Below are 21,800 nucleotides of genomic sequence, written 5' to 3' on the forward strand. Positions count from 1 at the left end.
ATCGTATAATTGGACTACTGTATAAGTAGTAATTTTCGCGAGGACCTATTTTTCGCGAAATTCGCGAACGCCCTTTTTTCGCGAATTTAAAGTCCCGCGAAATATTCGAGCCACCACTACAGCTACCACTACACCAATGACAGAAAAATACGTGAAAGAAATATGTAAGAAATTTGACCCAGGACGCTGAGGTAACGTATGTATATGGAGTTTCTTACGCTGTTACACTGCATTGCCTCGCAAAGTGTTCAGTTCGCCGCTGCAACTGGAGACTGTAGTCCAGCCTTCACGTACGAATCCCGCGCGGATGTATGCCTCCCGTGATTCCGGTTCCTTGTAAACCTGGGTCATCCAGCAAGCGCGTATGCACTCTGCCACGCGTATAGACCTTTGGAAAAGTTGTCGCATCACTACGAAGTGCCAATCGCACCTGCTCGATGCGATGACAGGAATGACGGGAGACAGAGCAATTGGGCAATGGCACAGATACGAGCCGAGTAGGACCCCCTAATCGCATCCCTTGCAGTCAGAAGTGCTCAAAAGGAAGACAAATTGAACGAGTTACCGATTTGTTATACCTTTTATTAGCTTCTTCCAGGAAGTTCAAGGTGGATGGCCCTTAAGATGCAGGGTGGAAGCAGCGCGGTACCGCGAATTTAAGGTTCCGCGAATAATTGCCTGATCCTGGCTTCTCACAAATTCGCGAATTATTGAGCCCGCGAATTTAAGCACTTGTACAGTATTTCAAAGTGAAGTATGCTCTGGCGTTTAGAGGGAAAGTTTGCTCTTCACTGTAACTCATAAATGTCTAGCAGGGGAGCCCACCTCCAGGCAACTCCCCCCACGAGCATTTTCGCTCAAAATCCGACTTATTTCCGGAGTCGTGCGTGTTTTGTCGTGAGAGCAGGCAGCGGGCCCGCACACACGAAAGGGAGTGAACAGGCAGGAGGTCTTAGAGCACTGCACTGGCCGCATTCTTAGGGCCCGCAGCATTGCGAAGGAAACAGGGACATAGTTTCCTGTCTTCACGTTCTTTGGAGAAAGTGTCCCCTTCGTTTTCCGCGATTCCGTGATTCCGCGAAATTTTGCGGAATTCAGAATTAATCGTGGAATCCTTCGTTTGGCACATAGTTTCACGGAATCCTTTATTTTTAAGGGTGTGTGGATATTAGAGTTCTCAAATTCGAATCGAATATCAATCACACGAAATATCCGATTCGCGAATTGAAATACCCAATATTCGGGCTTCCGGATAATTTGACTCCTCCCGAAAGTGGGCTTCACCTGACGCTTTCCTGCATGAGGTGAAGCCGCCCCTACAAAATTGAACGAAAATTGAAAATTCAACTTTACGAGATTGTTTATGATGCAAGACAAAGCAGACAGATTGTAGTTTAGCTTAGGATAACAGCCCAAGTTTATTGTGTATATTTCACCTGAGGAAGGGGCGGCGTCCCTCCCGTATGCAGTTTAGCGGTAGCAGTGGGGGATTTTGATTTGATATCTGGGAGGTTGCCTTCAAGAAGTTAGGTCTTTTAAATAATGGCTACAAAAAGGGGTGTACTAAAAATGTAACTTCCCCAGGGCATGTATTATAAACTCATTCCTATAAAATCTGTAGATGCTCAAAGATCTTTCAGCAAGTGTAGAATGATTTCAGGCGACAGACCGCATCAGATGAGAACACAAGATATCATATATGTAATGCTGAGCCAGAACAGTGCTTTGTGTCAGAACAGTGCTTTATAACATATTTTTTGGTTCCCACACTATCCAAGAAAATAAAGTGTCTCCCATTTCATGCAGCTGTTGACTGCTCGCCGCGGAAAATCACGCAATTTACAAGTCAGTGCCGCGGAATTTTGAATTTGCTGCAGCAGAAAACGGAGGGCCTTAGTCATGGCCTTGTCACAGCCAGGCACCCAGATAATTTCTTGGACAGGGCATAGTCTGTTGCTGCAACACTTGTGCCTTATGAGCCTGCCGGTGTCAAGTGGGTTCCTGATACGTTTGCAAATAAAAGCCTCCGAACATCGGCATTCTCATATATAAAATAGCAAGCCCATTTGCCAACAATGTACCTCCCTCCCCCTCCTTTTGAAACCTCGCTATTTTGGATGTTCCGAAGTTGATGGGTACGCAGACAAACATCAAAGCCTCTCAGGCTAGAAAGCTGAACTAACTTGGTTTGCGATGTTGAGCCACCACGATGTTGTGGCTTCCTTGTTTGCAGACCATTAGGATTGCGCTTCATTTCTTCCAAATGCCAAGGCGTAAACTACCGTCGCCATGCGGGGCATGATGCCTGAAACTCGACAGCAGTGTTCTGTAAGAGCTATGTTGTAATGGACATGACTTGTATCAGGTCACCTAGAAATGGTCCGGTTCCTCCTGGAAGCGGGTGCCGACCAGGAGCACAAGACGGATGAGATGCACACGGCTCTCATGGAAGCTTCCATGGATGGTCATGTTGAAGTGGCACGGCTGCTTTTAGACTCTGGCGCCCAGGTACGTTTGGCTCATTGGAATCCAGTTATTTTCGGGGTTCCCACTGGTCCTTGAAACCCTTGAATACACTAATCTAAAAAAGAAAGATTTTTTTTACAATCCTCGTAAACTCTTGATTTTACTTTTCCTTTTCTTGTTCTCATGGAGCTGCTTGTGCAAATTACGCTCTTCCGGAGTCAGGACTGTAGCTTCAAAACCACAGGATTGAGGAGGAGGGGGAAACCACTCTTTATTGCCGTAGGAATCAGCAGCCAGAAATGAATGGCTCCCTCAATTCCATTAATAATTTTTTTTTTCTGTACTATGACATGTAAAATTTTGTAACTGTCAGTCAATCTGCGAACTGATATTGTGCAGTCCCCGCGTATTCTCTCGTGTGATGGCTGTAGCTTAGAAATATTTCTGCAAAATATTGAAGCTCTGACCATAAACTGCATTTTACATCCCAGACGAAAGGTCCTTGGCTTCGGATTTTTATTCTAATCTTCAGTGGGAACCACGTATACTATTAAAGCCTGACATTTTTGGGATTTTTTTTGTCTTCCAAATTCGGGGAGTAAGATTTGGATAAATAAACATGCGCTCTAAAGTCGCGCATGTTCCGGTGGAAAGAAGTTCCAGTACGCTAAATTCAGGGAGAAATCGGGCATAGTTACTTAAACTAACTGAACTGGTGATGTAACTGCGTTTGCTGCCAAACAAGCAAGTCAGTCCGTTCCTACAGACATCCGTGTGAGGGCAGTTGTGGGATAAAAATCGGGTTTCACCCTAAAGAGGCAACCTTCGTTTGGGGTGCAAATTCGGGGAAGAACCGGGCAAACCCCTAAAACTTCAGGCTCTATATATTATGCTTATACATATTATGCTCTATATATTATACCTCGAAAGTGTTAATTTCTAACGAAAATCTTCTTGGGAATCACTACCTAGGTAAACATGCCCACAGACAGCTTTGAATCTCCATTGACATTGGCAGCATGTGGGGGTCATGTGGAACTGGCCATGTTGCTGCTTGAGAGAGGAGCCAACATCGAAGAGGTGAACGACGAGGGTTACACTCCACTGATGGAAGCTGCACGAGAAGGACACGAGGAAATGGTTGCCCTGCTTCTCTCGCAAGGTGCATCCTCTTGCCTATTAACCCCTCTTGATTGATCGATTGATTGGTTTTATTTAATGTGCCCTCAAACAGCCGTGGCCTTTAGTGTGGTGCACGAAACGCAATACATACTCTATATACAACAGGGAACTACACATGCATAATGCTGGCTAATTAATCATTCCGGGATAACTAAATTAAAAGAAATATATGTCTTTTTAAGTAGTTTTTAAGTCTTTTAAGTCTTAGGTCTTTTTTCTTTTTACGTCTTTTAAGTCTAGCATTATTTTAGCGAGTAGCGACACAGGTGGAAAACTTTTGTTGTTGTATAATTTTAACCCTTAAGCATCGAAATTATTTAACTGGTTCACTGCATTAAAATGCCAACATTCCTTTGTGTTCATTTGTTCCTGTTGCAATCACCTGATCACCCAGGAGAAGTTCGGCATATCTGAGGTGATCATCCTTGTTTGAAACATGAAATGAGTTTCCCAGAGAAACATGAGGACAAATACAGTCAAACTCCTTTATAGCGAACACCTTTTTAACGAAAATACCACTACAACAAATTTTTTTGCGGTCCCGCTGGAGCCCTATAGGTCCAATAATGGACATCCTTTTTAACGAAAATACCTTTACTGCGAATTTTTTTTTGCTGTCCCCTGAGTTTCGTTGTAAAGGAGTTTGACTGTATCAGTCCATGCAACTTTCCTTCATGCTTCCGAGGACAACAGTTTCCTAGGAAATTTGCCCAGCAACTGCCTTCACCTGTCCGGTGATAAGTCGAGACAATGTGTGACCTACGTTTCATTAACGTCAATCATTTTGTTTCGCAACTACCATGTCCGCGACCATCCGCAAGTAGGCGTTGGCGTCTTTGACGACGTTCCCCATTCGAATTGAAGGTGCTATTGAAGGTGCCCGCAATTGAAGGTGCCATGCAAATGCAGTATCGTGCATCAATCTGTTCTGCAATGCACCTAAGTATTGAACAGCTCTGGATGGCATAATGTTTCTAGGCAACTTTTATACTCAAAAGTAAGAAATGTTTGTCGCTTGACATTTTTCGCGCTCCTGGACTATCGCGTGGACTCGCATGGACTATCCTTGCATTTGCTGACCAAGAGTGAGGGAGGCTCCACCTCCTGGATGCGGGCCAATAGGAGGACGCGGAGGGCAGGCACTTCCCTAACCTCTCGCCTAAGAAGTGGCGCAGCGTTACCGTGTCGCAAGGCTCCTGCCATGACCAGGGATCGGAACCGGAACTGAACCCGAACCGAAAACCGGAAAAAACCGTTATTTTCTGACGAACCCGAACCGAACCGAACCGGAACAATTTTTTTGCTTGTCCTGAGCCGAACCGGAACTGAACCGAAAAAATTGATACGGTTACCGGTTCGGGAATCGGTTCAGATGTGCTGACCGACCTTTTTTTTGCTCACCTGATACGGTTATCTCACACCTTTCTCTTACAATCGTGTACGGTGAGCGTGAACTTGCTTGCATGTAGCAAAATTACTGCCCGTGGACCGGTTAAACCGAGGCTGAAAAAAGTAACTGTTCCAATCCCTGTAAATGCCCCGACCGCTGACAGATTTTTTTTTGTCTGTGTATGTGCGGGGGGGGGGGGTTCTCCCTGACCCGAACCCGAACCGAACCGATATACCTGAACCGGTTCAAGCTGATAATTTCGGTTCAGCGGAGCTAAACCCGAACCGAACCAATATGCCTGAACCCGAACCCGAACCGGACCGAAAAAAATACCGGTTCCGATCCCTGGCCATGACACAGCAATCTAACTTTGCCGTCTGTTAACCGGCGTATGCGCGTCTCCCACTTGGCCTCGTTCCCATGTTGACAGACGGCGAGCTGTTGTTTAGGTTGGTGTGCCATGGCCTTGCGGCAGGCGAAATAACGGTAGCTACACTGCTGTCTAAGCCTTGTTCAGCCGTTGGTTAGATTGGTGCGCCATGGCTGAAGCCTTGCGACACGTGAAACAACAGTTACGCTGCGCCATATCTTAGGCGAGAGCAGAGGCTTGGGAAGTGCGTGCCCTTTGCGTCCTCCTATTGGCAGGCATCCAGGGGGCGGAGCATTCCTTGCTATTGGTCAGCAAATGCGAGGGAAGCTGCGTGGGTACCCATGGTTCCCAACTGGTCCTTGAAATGCTTGAATACCCTGAAATGTTTCACATTCCTTGAAAACCCTTAATTTTGTATCAGTTTCTTGTTCTCATGGAGCTGCCTGTGCAAATTCTGCTGATCAGGAGTTGGAGCAATTATTTCGAAACCACAGGCACACTTTGCAATAGGAATCAGCGTACGAAATTAACGTCACCCTCCATCATATTGATCCGCTTTCCTTTCTGTCCTATGACATCCGGGAGTCGTCAGTCATGTTTGTGAACGGATCACTATTGTGCAGTCCCCGTATATTCTCTCGTGTGATGCGTGTAGCTTATAAATATTTTTTTCAAATATTGAAGCTGAAATTGTGGCGCCCTTCTTACGAATACGCCCGTTCTGACTCTTCGGGAAAAATGTGTGTTCACTCAGGAGCGGACATCAACGCCCAGACGGAGGAGACGCAGGAGACCGCGTTGACTCTGGCGTGCTGCGGCGGGTTCCTAGAAGTGGCGGACTTCCTGCTCAAAGCCGGGGCCAACCTGGAGCTGGGCGCGAGCACTCCGCTCATGGAGGCTGCTCAAGAAGGGCACGTGGAGCTCCTGCGTTACCTAGTCAATGCTGGGGCCTGCGTGAATGCCAAGACTGCCACTGGAGACACAGCACTCACGTACGCCTGTGAGAACGGCCACACGGACGTGGCTGACCTCCTCCTTCAAGCAAATGCTGACTTGGTGAGTGTGGTTTGCCTTCTGCCATTTTGTCACGCCTTCACGCTTGATTTCTGACAAACTACCGGCGTTGGTATAATGGAAGGAAAAGCTTAATAACATCCGCCACGAAATCCGCATACTATTGCCCGAATAAGTCTTTTCACGTGTGAGGATCCGATGAACGGCAGCTTTACTTTCCCACTTCCATTCACCTGATGTTGGCGCCTTAGAAGTCAGCACACTGCTGAAGTGTGTAGATTCAGGATCCGAAACCTCATCGCTATCCTTCAGTTCTTCAACTGTGGTGAATTCCGGGTCATCACAATCCTCACCATTGTCGCTCTCGAATAATGTCGCTCCTCCTCCTCCGCGATCCTGTCCTTTTCATACCAAAAAAAAAACTAACTCAAATTCAGAGAACCTCTCTCGTGCGAATACTTCGAGTGATTGATATTCGATTCGAATTCGGGAATTGGAATATTTGCACACCCCTAGTTTTGACAGTCACTGTACATCATTGCAATTTGAATTTCGTTATACAGACGTTCAACCGTAATTACATCATGTATAGGAGCACGAGTCTGAAGGAGGCCGAACACCGTTGATGAAGGCGGCACGGGCGGGTCACCTCTGCACGGTGCAGTTCCTGCTGTCCCGCGGGGCAGACCCGAACCGGCCCACCGCCAACAACGACCACACGGCCCTCTCTCTGGCCTGTGCGGGTGGCCACCTGGCCGTAGTGGAGCTGCTCCTGGCCCACGGGGCGGACCCCACTCGTCGCCTCCGGGACAACTCCACCATGCTCATCGAGGCGGCCAAGGGCGGTCACACGGCCGTCGTGCAGCTCCTGCTGGACTACCCCAACCTGGGCCCATCCGCCGTGGCTTCCTCGGTGGAGGTGAGTCCCTTTTTCGCATGTTGTGGGAGACGCCGTGGCCCTCTCATTGTATTGTACGTTGTGGTGTGACAGGCGTCGTCACAGTTTGGCTCCCATGGTCTCCAGGTGGTCCCCCTTACGGAGGAGCAGAGGGTAGCGGCCCTGGCGGCTGCCGCAGCTAGCCATCCCTATTTCCCCCAGGTGTCCAGCGGTGAGTAGTGTGTTCACTTTGCTCCCCCTCTCTTGAAAAGCTGTCGGTGGCGACGGGTTGTATTTGTCGTGTGTGCCTAGGGCCAACACCATCTAGGTAGAGAAAGCCCGCTTACTCGTCGACGTGACGTAACAACTAATAGTCAGCCAATTGGGGTCGTGTTTTCGACGGCGGCAGCCAATCACGAACGTGCTTTCACCGGTTGTCACTGTGAAGACGAACCACTGTCGTCTGCGAGTGTTGATTGTATGTCCCCAAGCACTAAATGGGAAAACTTGGGAATAAAGCGCAAAACTGTCCCAATCTTTCTCAGAACTAATTTTCTTCGGGATGTCAAATACTTTGAATATTGGCACAGCCCAATTTATCTATTTTAGCTCCCCGCCAAAATTGTCATGTCCTATGTATACTACTTTTATTGGCTTGCAATGATAGGGGGACAGAATTGAAGTGTACATGCGATTCTGTAATGCTGTCTGTTGTGGTTGTGTCCTTGGTCGAAATATGATACCCCAGGGTTCAGCTCCTGAAATGTCGCACGTACTAACCAAGCTTCATTGCATGCAGCTCCTGCTCCGGCACCGTCGGTTGCACTCACCTCCAGGGTTGGGGCGAGCTCATCCACGGGAAACACCGATTCCACGTGGACCTGTGGAGCCACCACGGGGGGAGGCAGCAAACGCAAGGCGAGCGATGGGGGCGGACCCCCCATGGTGGTGTGCAGTGGGGCAGGGTCGAGGCTTGCTAGTGGGGTGGAGGGTGGGGCAGCAGCGCTACGACCGAGTGAACGACTGGAGGCGTGCATCAACAGCATGATGAGGAGTGCTGAACTCAACCACCCGAGCAGGGAAGAACAAATACTGCAGAAGCAACAAATCCTCGAGGAGCTTCAGCGGGTGGAGCGAGAGTTACAGGTACGTCTGCAAACAAAATTGGTAAAAATTTCATCTGGTAGATACTGTATTTACTGGGGTAATTTTCACCAGTCACGGATTGTAACACCTATACGTCACCTATACAGATTGTAACTTGTAACTGTACCTAATTTCCACTTTTTATTAAAGTAACTCGTGTAAACATGATTAAGAGGATATCTACGAATTGATGCTTTGAGAAGGAGCTGGCCCTTCAACGAACGAGTTAATTGTATGCGGTTCTTAAATTTCTGTGGCGCATATAGGTAGGGCCTAACTTTTTCGGGTTTTATTTTTGGCCAAATTCGGGGGGTAAATATCGGGTGATATTTTTCATTCGAAAATTCGGGTGTATTCGGGTTAAATCCCGTTACGGCATATTCTGTCGTCAGTAATTCGGGTGTATTCGGGTGATTTTTTTTGTTTAATAAAAATTTGTGTTAACATGGAACTAATGTTTAGCAATGTTATAAAACTTTATTTTAATGCACGCTTATGAGTGTGCCACGCGACCCGGATGTTTTCGGGTAGATTCGGGTTAAACCCAAATTTTACAGATTTCGTTCGGGGGGTAAATATCGGGCGGATACGGGTTTAACCCTAAAAAGTCAGGCCCTACATATAGGTAGCAAATCTTGCAGCATGCCCTTTCACTTTTTGTTTGTGTAACCTCAATGAAGCGCAGGGTTTCCTGTGCCTGACTCTTGTCGGCCTGCCGTACCGCATTGTTTTCATAACGCTGCCCCCCCTCCTTTCATTTTCTTCTCAAAGGAAAAGGCCCAGGCACAGATTGTGCTCTCTGCCCACCACCACCACCAGCACCCACCTGCACTACCCTGCGAGGACGTGGAAGAGCTGAACCTGCGCAACGCTGCCCTCTCTTCTTCTGCGTCTCCTGCGGATGCAGGATGTGCTTCCCTTCCTCCCCACTCTGCCACCTGTCCGGCTGTTGTCTCCACTGCAACCACCACAATAGTCACCCCAGTCACTCCTGCAGTGGCAAAGCGGCACCTAGACAAGGTTGGTGTCTTGTTCCGCTGAGCGTAGCCTGCCTAAAGGGGTTTGTGCTAGAATGTCTGAAACCTTCGCATTTAATATCCCTATCGTGTAGAGTCTTCAGTCTGTTTTGCAGTGATAGCTGTAAAGTGAGCGTATAAAGGGGGGGATTCTGAAGCACCCAGTAATGCGCTTCCACCCGCGCCTCACAGAGGGTGCCGCAGTCTCGTGTAATGCAGAGCCGTATATTAAAAGGGAGTCTGGCCATTGGGAGGAGTTACAAAAAGAGGCTCGACCTGTCAATCACAGTTTCGCTCCTCTGATTGGTTTGCTTTTTACAAAGGGGGTCGCCATGACACCATACTGCCACCCAAAATGGCGACGAAAACAAACACAGTGAAGCGAGGATTTCGTGACAAAAAATTTTCACAGACTAACCTGATTTTACGCTGCAAATGTACATCCTAATATAAATTTCCCGGAAATCAGTTTCAAGTTATGCTCATCCATCGATGTCTAACTGAAAATAATAGGTTTTGTCGCCGGTGTTAGGCCTAGTGAACACGGCGATCACAACGAAATCGTAACAAAAACGGCGCTGTGCTGAACAATCTTATATTTAACAGCTGGATTTCATGGATAGAAACGTTCTTGCCTCTTATATTCCAACTATTCATGTAGATTTGTTTAAAAATCATACTGACTACCAGAATGTGTCCTAGCAGGTGGTTCTGTCGGCAGCGGTACAATGGAAGCAGACGACAATTCCCGACGTGCCTTACGCTCCCTAGGTGGCACATCAAATTTGCACCAACAATCCACTACTTTTGCAGATTGCGAGAAGTATCCATTTCAATCCCATCCAATCCACTTGCCACCCAAAATGGCGCTGCCCATGCTGGATAGGGGGGCAAATAGTGAGGATAGGCTGATTGATAGCGCCCCATATTTCAAGAATTCATTGGTCGGAAAGCTGAAAAAGTGGGTGGAGCTTCAGGTATAGGCATGACCCATTAATGGCCAGACTCCCTTTTAATATACGGCTCTGGTGTAATGGAGAGCCGTATATGGAACGGGAGTCTGGCCATCGAGAGGAGAAAAGAGGCTTGACCTCTCAATCACAGTTCCGGGCCTCTGATTGGTTTGCTTTTTACCACGGGGGTCGCCGTCACACCTTACTCTGCCACCCATAATGGCAACGAAAACAAACACGGTGAAGCGGTAATTTCGTGACAAAAAATTTTCACAGCCTACACTGATATTACGCTGCAGATGTGCGTCTGAGATCGGTGTGATGTTATCTTCTTCATCTGAGCTTACAGTCGAGTACAGGTCCTCACAAAAGTTTACGGAACACGCGAGCTGCGTATTTTCACACCTCAGTACGGCACCCTAGCGGCAAGCGGAAGCTGGCGAAATCAGGCCAGTTCACTGCGTCAGAGGGGTGGACGACTTCGCTCTTAGCGACACACTGCGGTAGTTTCGGTATGGTGCCAGCGAAGTGGGTTGGATTTAACTGTTGTGCTCACCAACAACATGTGACTCAAAGATTGTTAAGACCGGGAGCTCGCCGCTATCACCGTGATAACGATGAATCATGGTAACAACACTTCACGGTGTATAGCTTTTATTGGAAAGCCGTGATATGTAGACAAGAGAAAGATCTTGTAAACAGTTGCTTTATTATGGACCTCAGTGGTGACCAGCTGGTAAGCAATTGACGCTGACATTGATGATTGATTGATTGATAAACAATTAACGTTGAGTCGCGAGTTGTTGGCGAGCACAAATCCAACTCACTTCGCGGGGGTACATCCAAGAGTAATCATACCGAAACTACCACTGTGTGTCGCTAAGAGCGCAGTCGTCCACCCCTCTGAGGCAGTGAACTGGCCTGATTTCGCCAGTTACCGCTTGCCGCTAGGGTGCCGTGCCGAGGTGAAAGTACACAGCTCGCGTGTTCCGTAAACTTTTGTCAGGACCTGTACAACAACAACCACAAAACCAGACTACTGCTTCATAGTTAGAGCCTGAAGTTTTCGGGAAATATTTTTTTCTAAATTCGGGGGGCAAAAATCGGGTAAATGAACATGTGCACTAAATTCATGTGAATTCGGGTGAAAAAACTTCCATTACGCTACAATCGGGGAGAAATCGGGCTCAGTTATTCAAACTAACTGTAGCAGTTTAGTACAAACGGTGATGAAACTGCATTTTTCTGCCAAACAAGTAAGTTGGTACATTCCTACAGACATCCCAGAGAGGGCAATTTGCCTGGTAAAAATCGGGTTTCACCCTAAAGAGGCAACCTTCGATTCGGGGTGCAAATTCGGGGAAGAATCGGGTAAAACCCTAAAACTTCAGGCTCTATTCATAGTGACTCCTTAAACCATTGCAACGATGTAGTGCTAATGATGTCACTCGCATCATTTTTTTCTTTTTTTTTCCCACCGCAGGCAAAGTCTACAAAATCGTCTCCCTCGAGTATCCTGAAGGAGACAACCTCTGCCACGTCCGTGGTGACGACAGCGACTGCGTCAATAGTCACGTCCCTACCATCCACAGCCCTCCACTTGCACACGCAACCACCGGTGCTTGGGCTGAGTGGGACCACGAGTGTGTACCCTCCTACAGCAACAACCTCATTGTTGCCAGGAGCCACGTTTGCCCCTCCCGCCGTAGATGAAGGATTGATGGTGGCAGCGCCCGCTAGGACCCTGCACGAAACGCTGGGTGACATCGTCACGGGTGAGCTTATTTCCTGGAATGGAACCAGTTCCCTTTACGATATGCACGTGCAGATCAGACCAGGTCTGATCCCTGTGGAAATCTTAGTAGGAACAATGTCATAAGGAATGGAGGTACTGTCAAGCCTCGTTACAGCAAAACATGATCCAACACAGTTCGCGACACGGTTGAACCTGTTAATAACGAACGTCGATTTAAGGGGAGATGCGACAATTAAAATGTCGAATTTTGTCCAAAAAGTCGGTTTTTCAAAGTGTGCATTTTTGTGCTCCTCGCTTCTTCACTTATCATGTCATGAAGTACTTCAGTCAAATTCAGACTAGAACAGCTTTATTGCACAGGGTAGGCCCTTAGTAATGTTTTGACATAAAAATATCATGAAATTTCAACACAATTAATCAATCAATCAATCAAGAGGCTCGTTAGACAGTATGCTTATTCCTGTAACTCAATAAGTAAAAGATATTCAGAAACTGATTGTTGCATTGAGATACTGGTGCTGAAATACATAAGCACACCAAATTTGGTTAAGTTTGAACTATAAATAAGGAGGTTAGCTTTAATTGCCACATCCCCCCTTAATGAAATCATCTGTTTAACGAAGGATTTCCGTCGTTCGTACGTGCCCCCGTAGACGGCAATGTATTTATGTGCTCAATTTAACTAAATACAGTCGACCCTCGATTTATGAACACCCTCGGTTCCCCGAAAAATCGTTCATAAATCGAGGGATTCATAACTCGAAAATTCCGTTAACTGAGTACTATCGAGCAAATGGAACAGTATTTCCGAGTTGGGATTGTGTTTATAATGCCATATATTGTGTAATTTTGCTTTTGACCATGCCTTCTGCTGTATCAAACTCACAAAGAACAGACGTTAGCGCATTCACACTCTGTTTATTATGCAATACTAATTTGCTTTGGACCATGCCTTCCGCTGTGTCAATCTTGGAAAGAAGAGATGTCACCACATTCGCACTGGACTGGTCTCGGATTTCCTCCGGGATTTTTAACCTCCGTTTATTAATCTCCGGGTGACAGCGACCACATTATTCATCAACTGAGGTCAGGAACACTTGGGCGCACCTTGTGCGACCCCGGAAAACCTGTTTGTTCTTCGGATTTTGAGGGGTTAAGAACCGAGGGTGCAATACCTGGAAAACGTTTTCTCCGTTCAGGCGTCATTCATAAGTCCACGGAATAATCCCTTTGAAGGTTACTGTGGACCTCGGAACGATCCGTTCATAAATTGAGGGCAAAAACGTTGGGCAACTCCTAGTTGGTTCCCAGAAATTCCGTTCATTATTCGAATATCGAGGTTCATAGAACGAGGGAAAAATGAATGGAAAAAGTTTAGTTCCCCGTGCTCGTGTTCATAAAACGAGGGAATTCATAAGTCGAAGGTTCATAAATCGAGGGTTGACTGTACATTCTCTATTGCCTCTATTTAACTTACCGTATTTTCACGCGTATTAGCCGCGGCTTATGCGCGAATTTTTTTTTTTCGTGGACGCTCTGCGGCTTATCCGTGGGTGCGGCTTATCTGATGGCTATTTTTCCCTGGTATTTTCCCGATACCCCGGATTAAATGAAAGGGCCGACAGTGCCTCATGTTTTTCGGAGCAGGACCGCCCTGCCAGTGCACGAACAATACCGAACAGGGGCGGGTCCACATTCGAGTGGACTGACCTTCCGAATACATTCCCCCACGCAGCTTTAACAAAAGGGGTGACAGTGATTAATGTCTCCTGGAACACCACTAACTCGTCAATCCACGAAAAACACGCAACAAGGGCACAATCCGATCTTAGTAGAACACTAGAACTGACCTCCTTTGTTATGCATTACGCCGACACCGGAATGTGAACCACAGGGTTTATGACCTTCCCTACGGTCTCCTTTGCCGGCAGACCCACAGGAAGGGTTCAATACACCTGACATCGGGATAAAACGTGGTCAGCTAAGCGTCAGTTCTCATTTGACCAGAGCAGCAGCATTCGTGGACACGGGCACGGCAGTTAGAGGCGAGGCATGGCTCCAACGCGGAGGCACAGCTACGACAGCGGCTTCAAACTAAAAGTCGTCGATGTCGCGGACCAGTACGGGAACAGGGCAGCTGGAACGAAGTACGGCGTCGACGAGCGTTGAGCGTCTCTATTGATTTTGTTTGTGTATCACTGGTTTAGCGCACAAAGCAGTCGCGTCGTATTACCCGCGGCTTATCTGCGAGTGCGGCTTATCTGCAAAAACATTTTCAAAATGTATCTAAAAACGAGTTCTGCGGCTTATCTGCGGTGCGGCTAATACGCGTGAAAATACGGTAGTCTCCAGCCGATGAAAGTCTTTTGCACATGTTTTTCCCCTTCACCGCAAAGAATTTGAATTTGAATTCATTGGTCGTATTGTAATGCTTACAGTCACTATGTCGTATGTGTAGGCTGTGTAGGCTGTGCTATGTCGATTTCACTTCTCGCGAAGAGGACGCACGCAACACGCTGTTCTGAGCGGACAAAACGCAACTACGCAATTACCGGCCACGCTCGCACGTGCACCTTCCGAGAGGCACACTCTGCTCTTAGCTCTCCCTCTCGCAGGGCAATCGACTCGCCCACGCAGCCTCGTTACCGGGGGCGCTGAGCGGGAGGGTTCGGCTCGCCGTTCGGAGTCTCTGTGACAGCGGCGGCGGAGCGCGAGCACCGAAGGGCGCATCTCAAATGGCGGCGGCGGGGGGGGGATTGAAAGATTCGAATTAACCGGAGTCGAGGTTTGAATTAAGCGGGCTTCAAATGCATTGAAAACATAGCGGGCCAAACAAAACTTCGAAATTTGTTTGTATTAACCGGGAATTTGAATTATCCGAGTTCGAATTAACGAGGTTCTACCGTACGAGGCCTGCTTCGATGGACATATGCCTGCACCGAAACCGAAGGAAACTATGCAGCATCCAGAAGTGTTTCCATACTGGAGACAAGCGCACGGGAATGGCAGAAATGAAGTACAAATCCGCGCAGCCAGCTTTCGCTGGGCTGACAGGCATGGGGCACGATTTGAGAGCATATTTTGACAAAAAAAAAAGTGTGTGGTAGAATCAAGCAAACACGGTACTTTTTAGGGGTTTTGGGGTGGGGGGTTTACCAGAAGTGACGACAGTGCAAATCGGGGGTAAAAACGGGTTTCACCCTTAAACACTGGGCCCCACATAGGGGCGCAGAAGAATGCTTAAATACGCCCACTCCTGCATTATACGACTTCGCAGTCCTACAGTGAAATAGGTTGCATTCTCGCAACATTTCTAGACCTTGTCACGAGAGTTGGTTGCCTCTTGCAGGGCCTTCGGCGTCCTCTACCGGTGCTCAAGTTTCCATCACGGCGCAGCAGTCGGTGTGCCCCGACCACCACCACCATCACCACCACCACCATGGCACAACCCACCCAGCATTGTCCCAACAACAGCCTCCTCCTCCACCACTTGCGTTCCACCCTTTCCCAGTGCACTCTCAGGTGGGTTTCTGACATCATGACATGAACCCACGTTGCTCCTTCACTGGGTACTGAAACGCAAAAATTTCTGCACGCAGAATGGAAGATTCCATCGCTTCGAAGCTGGCACAAAAGGAACAGAACTCATCTGTTACGTCATTTGTGATTTGTGCGCGAACGAAATCTCAGTTTGGCCCCCTTCCCTCTTCCTGTGTGCTTCTCAAGAATCCAGACAATGTGGAGCACATCCTATTGGTTTCCTTAAACAATCTCCTGCAATGATTGGTGCATGCTGTTTGAGGAGACCAGTAGAAGGCCGCTCTGCATTGTCATGCTTCTTGAGAGGTGGAGGAAGAAAGAAATTGCAGCTTAAGATTTCTTTTGCGTATAAACTGCGAATGATGTAATGGACCTGACCCATTCCTCTTGTTCCATTCCGTTGCTCCGTAAAAAAGAGAAAGTGCAGGAACAGGACACCGAAGCTCTCATCAAAGATGTATGGTGTGCTTAAAAATTGTGTCCGATTTTGTACCTTCTAAATTTGTGTCGGCAAACACTGACAAATTTAAAGCAACTCATCCCCATGCATTGCCAGTGCTCTGTTCTGCCAGCTTCTCGAGCTCTCAAGGCATCGGTGCTGCTTTGAACCTCTGAAAATCTGAAAAGCACATTTATTTAAAACCTAACGACAGAAGTCTGTGCTATGAAACTACCCGAATCAATACAAGACTTCACAGACAGTGTAGGCCATTAGCGATATTAAGAGGGCAATTTTTTTTAATTATCGCAATTTTTCGACAGGAACTGGACCAAGTGACAATGTTCATATAAAAATTGATGCTCAATGTGTCCTTCAACGTATAGTTCGGCTTTTAAACACAATTCCTATTAAAATATAAAAAAATAACTCATTACTACTTATAAATTATTACTCGGTTATTAAATGAATTTGTTCAAAAATTGACATTTGAAAAATTCAGGAATGCATTTTATATCTGTTACGTGGGGTCATTGTTGTGCTTTACTATCTTGTTTTTTCTTGTGGTTGCTCAACTTCAGTGATCAGCTTTTAAACACAATTTCTATTACAATTTAAAAAATTATTAAATGAATTTGTTCAAAAATTGACATTTGAAAAATTCAGAAATGCATTTTATATCTGTTACGGGGGGGGTCATTGTTGGGATTTACTATTTCCTCTCTTTTTTTTTTCTTTCTTGCGGTTGCTCAACCTCAGTGACAGAAGTATTGTTGTATTTTCCCTTCTGAACAGGTGGACCTCAACTGGCAAACAGAGAGCAACCACGACACCGCTTTGACGCTGGCCTGTGCAGGCGGCCACGAGGAGTTGGTGAGCCTTCTACTGACACGCGGAGCCCACCTGGAACATCGGGACAAGAAGGGCTTCACGCCCCTCATGCTGGCCGCCACTGCTGGACACGCGGGCGTCGTTGATGTCCTGCTGGCTCACGGAGCTGAAGTGGAAGCCCAATCCGAGCGCACAAAGGACACTGCCCTCTCGCTTGCTTGCTCAGGTGGACGTTACGAGGTGAGTTGGTCCTCACTTCGTTCCAGACTAGAAAAGGATGCGGGCCCTTGTAAGCACAAACCTGCTCGAGGCACTGACGAGTTTAGCCAAGTTCTACAGCAGAAACCACTTATTGTAACTCTGCTTTTTGTCAAAATCTGGGTTGTGTAGATGCAAGTGGTGCTGATGGGAGTGAACTGTCATGTCCCCTCTGGCTTTATGTTCGGATATAGTAAACTGCATAGTAACCACATTGAAGAAACTTCCTGAGATGAGGGACACAGAAAAAAGGGGACAAACACAGCAAAGTCTCAATCCCCAGTTTTCCAGTGCTCGTCAGTCCCCTTTATTCTGTGTCCATTGTCTCAGAATGGTTTCTTCAGATTGGATCTACAGGGTGTTCAAAATTAAGCTTTCACTAGCACTTTAGAAATAGGCGAAGAAAAGAAAACTGGTGCTACTTTTTCTGTTCCTTGAGTAAGAAACAGGTGCTACATAATTAGCAGCACCTGTTTCTTACACAAGTAGCGTAAAGTTATCATCCTGTTTCCTGTCATCGCTGTGTTTGCGTAGTGCTCGTGAAAGCTTAATTTTGAACACCCTGTATATCACCAGCTCGCTTGCTTCCTAACTATTCTATCAGTATCTGCGTAGTAAACTTAGGATATCAGTTATTGCAATTACAGTAGAACCCCTTTATAGTGAAGTCGTCTGGACCATGAAAAATCTTCACTATATCAAGGTCTTCACTATATCAGTAGTTCACTTTTTTCTGGCATGTATGACCCACAGAATGCCTGTAAGCGGCAGATATTGGTTGTAATGGAATACACACACTTTATTTACTTGAAAACATATGATAGCAAGTACATTTGGAACTGGTGCAAGTGGTGCACTAAGGTGGTGCAGTAACACATGGGGATGTTCATTGCGCGAGCTTGACCAAACCACTTGAACAGCGCCGTATCAATGTCCTCGTAAGGGGATGCCCTCATTCTTTGTCTCTTTGCACTGCACCCACCTGCAACAGCGTCTTCAACAGTTGCTCGCTTCTTGACTATGCCGGACCCTGCCGCTTCTGAAACTCCAAACTTCTTCGCAATATCCTTGTGCTTTAGTGTTCCGGCGTCCACGTCGTGAAGCAGCTGCTGTCTTTCGATGACAGTGAGCACCTTTCTCTTCGACATGCATTGCATTGCCACGCTTATGAAGCTCAAAATGCACCGCAATGGACGGTGCTTTTGACAACACCAAACAAAACAAAATGGCGAGCCTGGCTGGTTGGTCATGACTCATGACCACGCCTTTCATCCTACGTCATTGATCTCCGCCCAACTTCCGGAACATGGCGGCGCTACGTGAGTTCCGTTTTCGACCGCGATGGCGGAACGAGTCATCTTTTCGGGGAAATCTCGAAGTTTCGGCCGACTTTTCTTCACTACATCCGGTTCTCGCCCAGAAAAGTCTTCACTATAAACGGATTGCAAATACATGGGCGTCTATGGGCATTCAATCGGGACCGATATTTCCCTTCACTACATCCGTTTCTTCACTACATGCGGGTTCACTATAGCGAGGTTCTAGGTATTGTAACAGGCATTGTTGGTGAGAGAGAAACTGATGTTCTGAGGCTGGAACAAACATAGAAGGGACAGATACAAACAAAGCCTCAAATGCCTAAGAAATCAACGATGAAGGATGAAAGTCACTGAAAAGGTTAGCCAGCTGTAGGGATCGAACCCACATCTTCTGGATTACCGATCCAGGGCTCTACCAATTGAGCTAAGCTAACACGCCTCTCCAGCGACTTTTGGGATGCGTCATCTGAAGGGACGACAAACCAGCGATAATCCAGAAGATGTGGGTTTGATCCCTACAGCTGGCTAACCTTTTCAGTGACTTTCATCCTTCAGCATTGTTGGTGGCATTGGGCTTGAGGAATTTAGGTGTGGTCACCACGCTTGTACGCTGCGGGAATGTTCTGGCGAAGTCCTTGAAATGCCCATGTTTCTAGCCAGTGCAAGTGTGTGTTAATCGGGGCAGACCTGGCTAATCCGCATGTTCCCACGGGAGACCAACCAGGTGACTCGTGTGACTCGTGGTCTGATGCGGCCATCACTCCGTGGTAGTGGCCGGATGAATGCTTTGATGGCCAATGAGAACCAAGGCTGCTGCCTATGCGGGCCTTATGTCTCACAAGTCTACTGATAGACCGCTTGATGAATGAAGTGGGGTTTTGTCTCACATTAAATGTCACCTCCTCGCCCCTTTAATGTTCCAGGTGGTTGAAATTTTACTCGAGCGGAACGCCAACAAGGAGCACCGAAATGTATCTGACTACACACCGCTCAGCTTGGCAGCTTCGGGTGGCTATGTCAACATCATCAAGCTTCTCCTGCAAAATGGAGCTGAAATCAACTCAAGGTATCGTCAGTGATCAATCAGTCTGTTCTTCAAGTAAGGTGATTCAGAGAGAGAAACTTCCGAAGGAACAATATAGTATGCACCACGAGCGGGCTTTAAAATGGATGTCATGTTTGTTAATACCAGTTGAACCTCTATAATAACAAATTTGTAAATGCTGGCTCTTTGTTTTGTTAAATAAAGAAATTCGTTAAATGGAACACGGCAAGTGAAAGAAAGATGGCGGCCGCCACTACCTATGACTCACGTAACACAAAACGCCATTTGTCATAAGACAGGTATCCAGCCATGAAGGGCACAAAAAATATCGAGCTTTATTCATCAGATAACACTAGGTAATACGTAATTTATGCACAATATCGCTTGAAGCGTTCATAGATTGCGTAACTCTGGATAGCCTCTACTTCTTTCTCGTGGTTCTCCTGAGCGCTCGCGTATCGACGTTTCTTGGTTGGTTCACTTGCGCTCATGACATCCGGAAAGAACGAGACTTCACCGCCGTTGAATACCAAAAAGAATTAGAAGTGGGTGCAAATCACGTGGACGTTTGCGCCGATGGAAATTCGGCCCGCGGCGGCGTCATGCCCATTTTTACCACCGTCGGCGGAGTAGAAACAATAAAAAAAACTGCACAAAACCGCGACCTACTGTCATCGCCATCAACACACGCAAATTGGACATCGTGAGAGGCCAGCAAAACGCTTTTTTGTGTTGGGCAAAGAGGTACGAAGAGGCCCTTGCACTGGTTGCATAACGGCATTAGCTACCGAAAATTACCGGCGGCAGCGGCACGTGTCTACACACTCCTTTCACGGTGTGCCTACAGCACGTGACAACCGCAGTAACCAATGAAAACTCGTGTGAGGGCAACAGAGAGGGGAAGCTTTCTCCTCCTCTCTCCTCTTCTCTCCTCCTCCTCCTTTGTGGTGAAGGGGAAAGACACGTGCAGAAGGGATTCGTCACCCAGAAACTTCGTTAAATAGACTCAACCAAACGAATGTATTACGTTAAATTGAGCGCAGAAATACATTGGCGTCTACGGGGACGTGTACGAGGGACGGAAATTCCTCATTAAACAAGATTTAGTTAAATTGACGTTTGTTATTGAGAGGTTCAACTGCACTTGCACTATTGCCAGTGTAGAAGACCCGCTAGTAATAGCATTAGGCGAATGCAGAACAGCTTTTTGGATAGTCTTTTGGTTTGCTTTTGTAATTAACTTACTAATGTTAATTACTCCTCTTTACTCACTACAAGTTCTTGCTTTAGAACTCGATGCATACAAGATGAGGTCTGGCATGAGGAGGCTAAAGGGAGACACAAAGAGGGGATACAGTCGAAACTCATTAATACAATCACGTCCGTTCCCGCAGATTTTTGTCATAAAGCTACATGCGGAGGCCATTCAGAGGGAACGGTTTCTTAAGAACAATGGTCATAAAGCAGGGATGCCGCATTAGCGAGGTTGGAACCGTATCTGTACCTGGGTGGCATTGGTGAAGTTGACATGTCCTGAAGTGCGGTTCAGTGACAGCCGTCAAGATAGCTTTCGTGTCTGTTTCCAGGACGGGCAGCAAGTTGGGCATCTCTCCATTGATGCTGGCAGCCATGAATGGTCATACGGCGGCTGTAAAGCTTTTACTGGACAATGGAAGCGACATCAATGCCCAGATCGAAACCAACAAGAACACGGCCCTCACCCTGGCCTGCTTCCAGGGCCGCCAAGAGGTGGTTGCTCTCCTGGTGGACCGGAAAGCCAATGTCGAGCACCGTGCCAAGGTTTGTGACGGCCCCACTTTTAAAGGGTGGTGTCAGCGAGGAATCTGGAACTATATAAAGTTAATGTGACATCCGCTTGGAGATGCCTTCCAAGAAAATCAAAAAAATTTTGCAGAATTGGTTCGTATTTTTTCGTGAAACCTCAAAAACGCCGAACTCGGAACCAACTGCCAGCTTCCGGTTGAAAGGGCCCTTCCCTGCTTCGTCTCTTCCAATGGGCATTGCCGGCGAGATTCCCAATAGTTCGGCTGACGGTGTCTCCAGGCTGGTTGCATTGGGATACTACCGAGAGCATGCACGCAGATGCTTCCAATGACTGTTCAGCAGCAGATTGCAAGTCAGAAGACCGAATTTTCGTGGTGGATAGCCTGCCTATATTACAGGCTCCAGTAACGTCA

General features: G+C 47.1%; 1 protein-coding gene across 9 annotated transcripts in view; it reads left to right on the top strand.

Moving 5' to 3' along the window:
* LOC135376444 (ankyrin repeat domain-containing protein 17-like) overlaps positions 1–21,800 on the top strand; it is a 63,335-nt gene that overhangs the window by 14,732 nt on the left and 26,803 nt on the right. For 8 of the 9 annotated variants that reach the window (XM_064608943.1, XM_064608944.1, XM_064608945.1 and 5 more), the window contains exons 7-18: positions 2,366–2,508; positions 3,439–3,628; positions 6,163–6,464; positions 7,015–7,341; positions 7,414–7,531; positions 8,099–8,445; positions 9,217–9,465; positions 11,898–12,189; positions 15,520–15,692; positions 16,945–17,220; positions 19,481–19,623; positions 21,189–21,402. In XM_064608943.1, coding sequence (XP_064465013.1) covers positions 2,366–2,508; positions 3,439–3,628; positions 6,163–6,464; positions 7,015–7,341; positions 7,414–7,531; positions 8,099–8,445; positions 9,217–9,465; positions 11,898–12,189; positions 15,520–15,692; positions 16,945–17,220; positions 19,481–19,623; positions 21,189–21,402 — 2,774 coding nt within the window. The remainder of the gene's footprint in view (positions 1–2,365; positions 2,509–3,438; positions 3,629–6,162; positions 6,465–7,014; positions 7,342–7,413; positions 7,532–8,098; positions 8,446–9,216; positions 9,466–11,897; positions 12,190–15,519; positions 15,693–16,944; positions 17,221–19,480; positions 19,624–21,188; positions 21,403–21,800) is intronic. The other variant, XM_064608946.1, reaches the window with a different exon arrangement.

Source organism: Ornithodoros turicata, unplaced genomic scaffold (assembly GCF_037126465.1).
Source record: "Ornithodoros turicata isolate Travis unplaced genomic scaffold, ASM3712646v1 ctg00001099.1, whole genome shotgun sequence".
Taxonomy (NCBI): Eukaryota; Metazoa; Arthropoda; class Arachnida; order Ixodida; family Argasidae; genus Ornithodoros; species Ornithodoros turicata.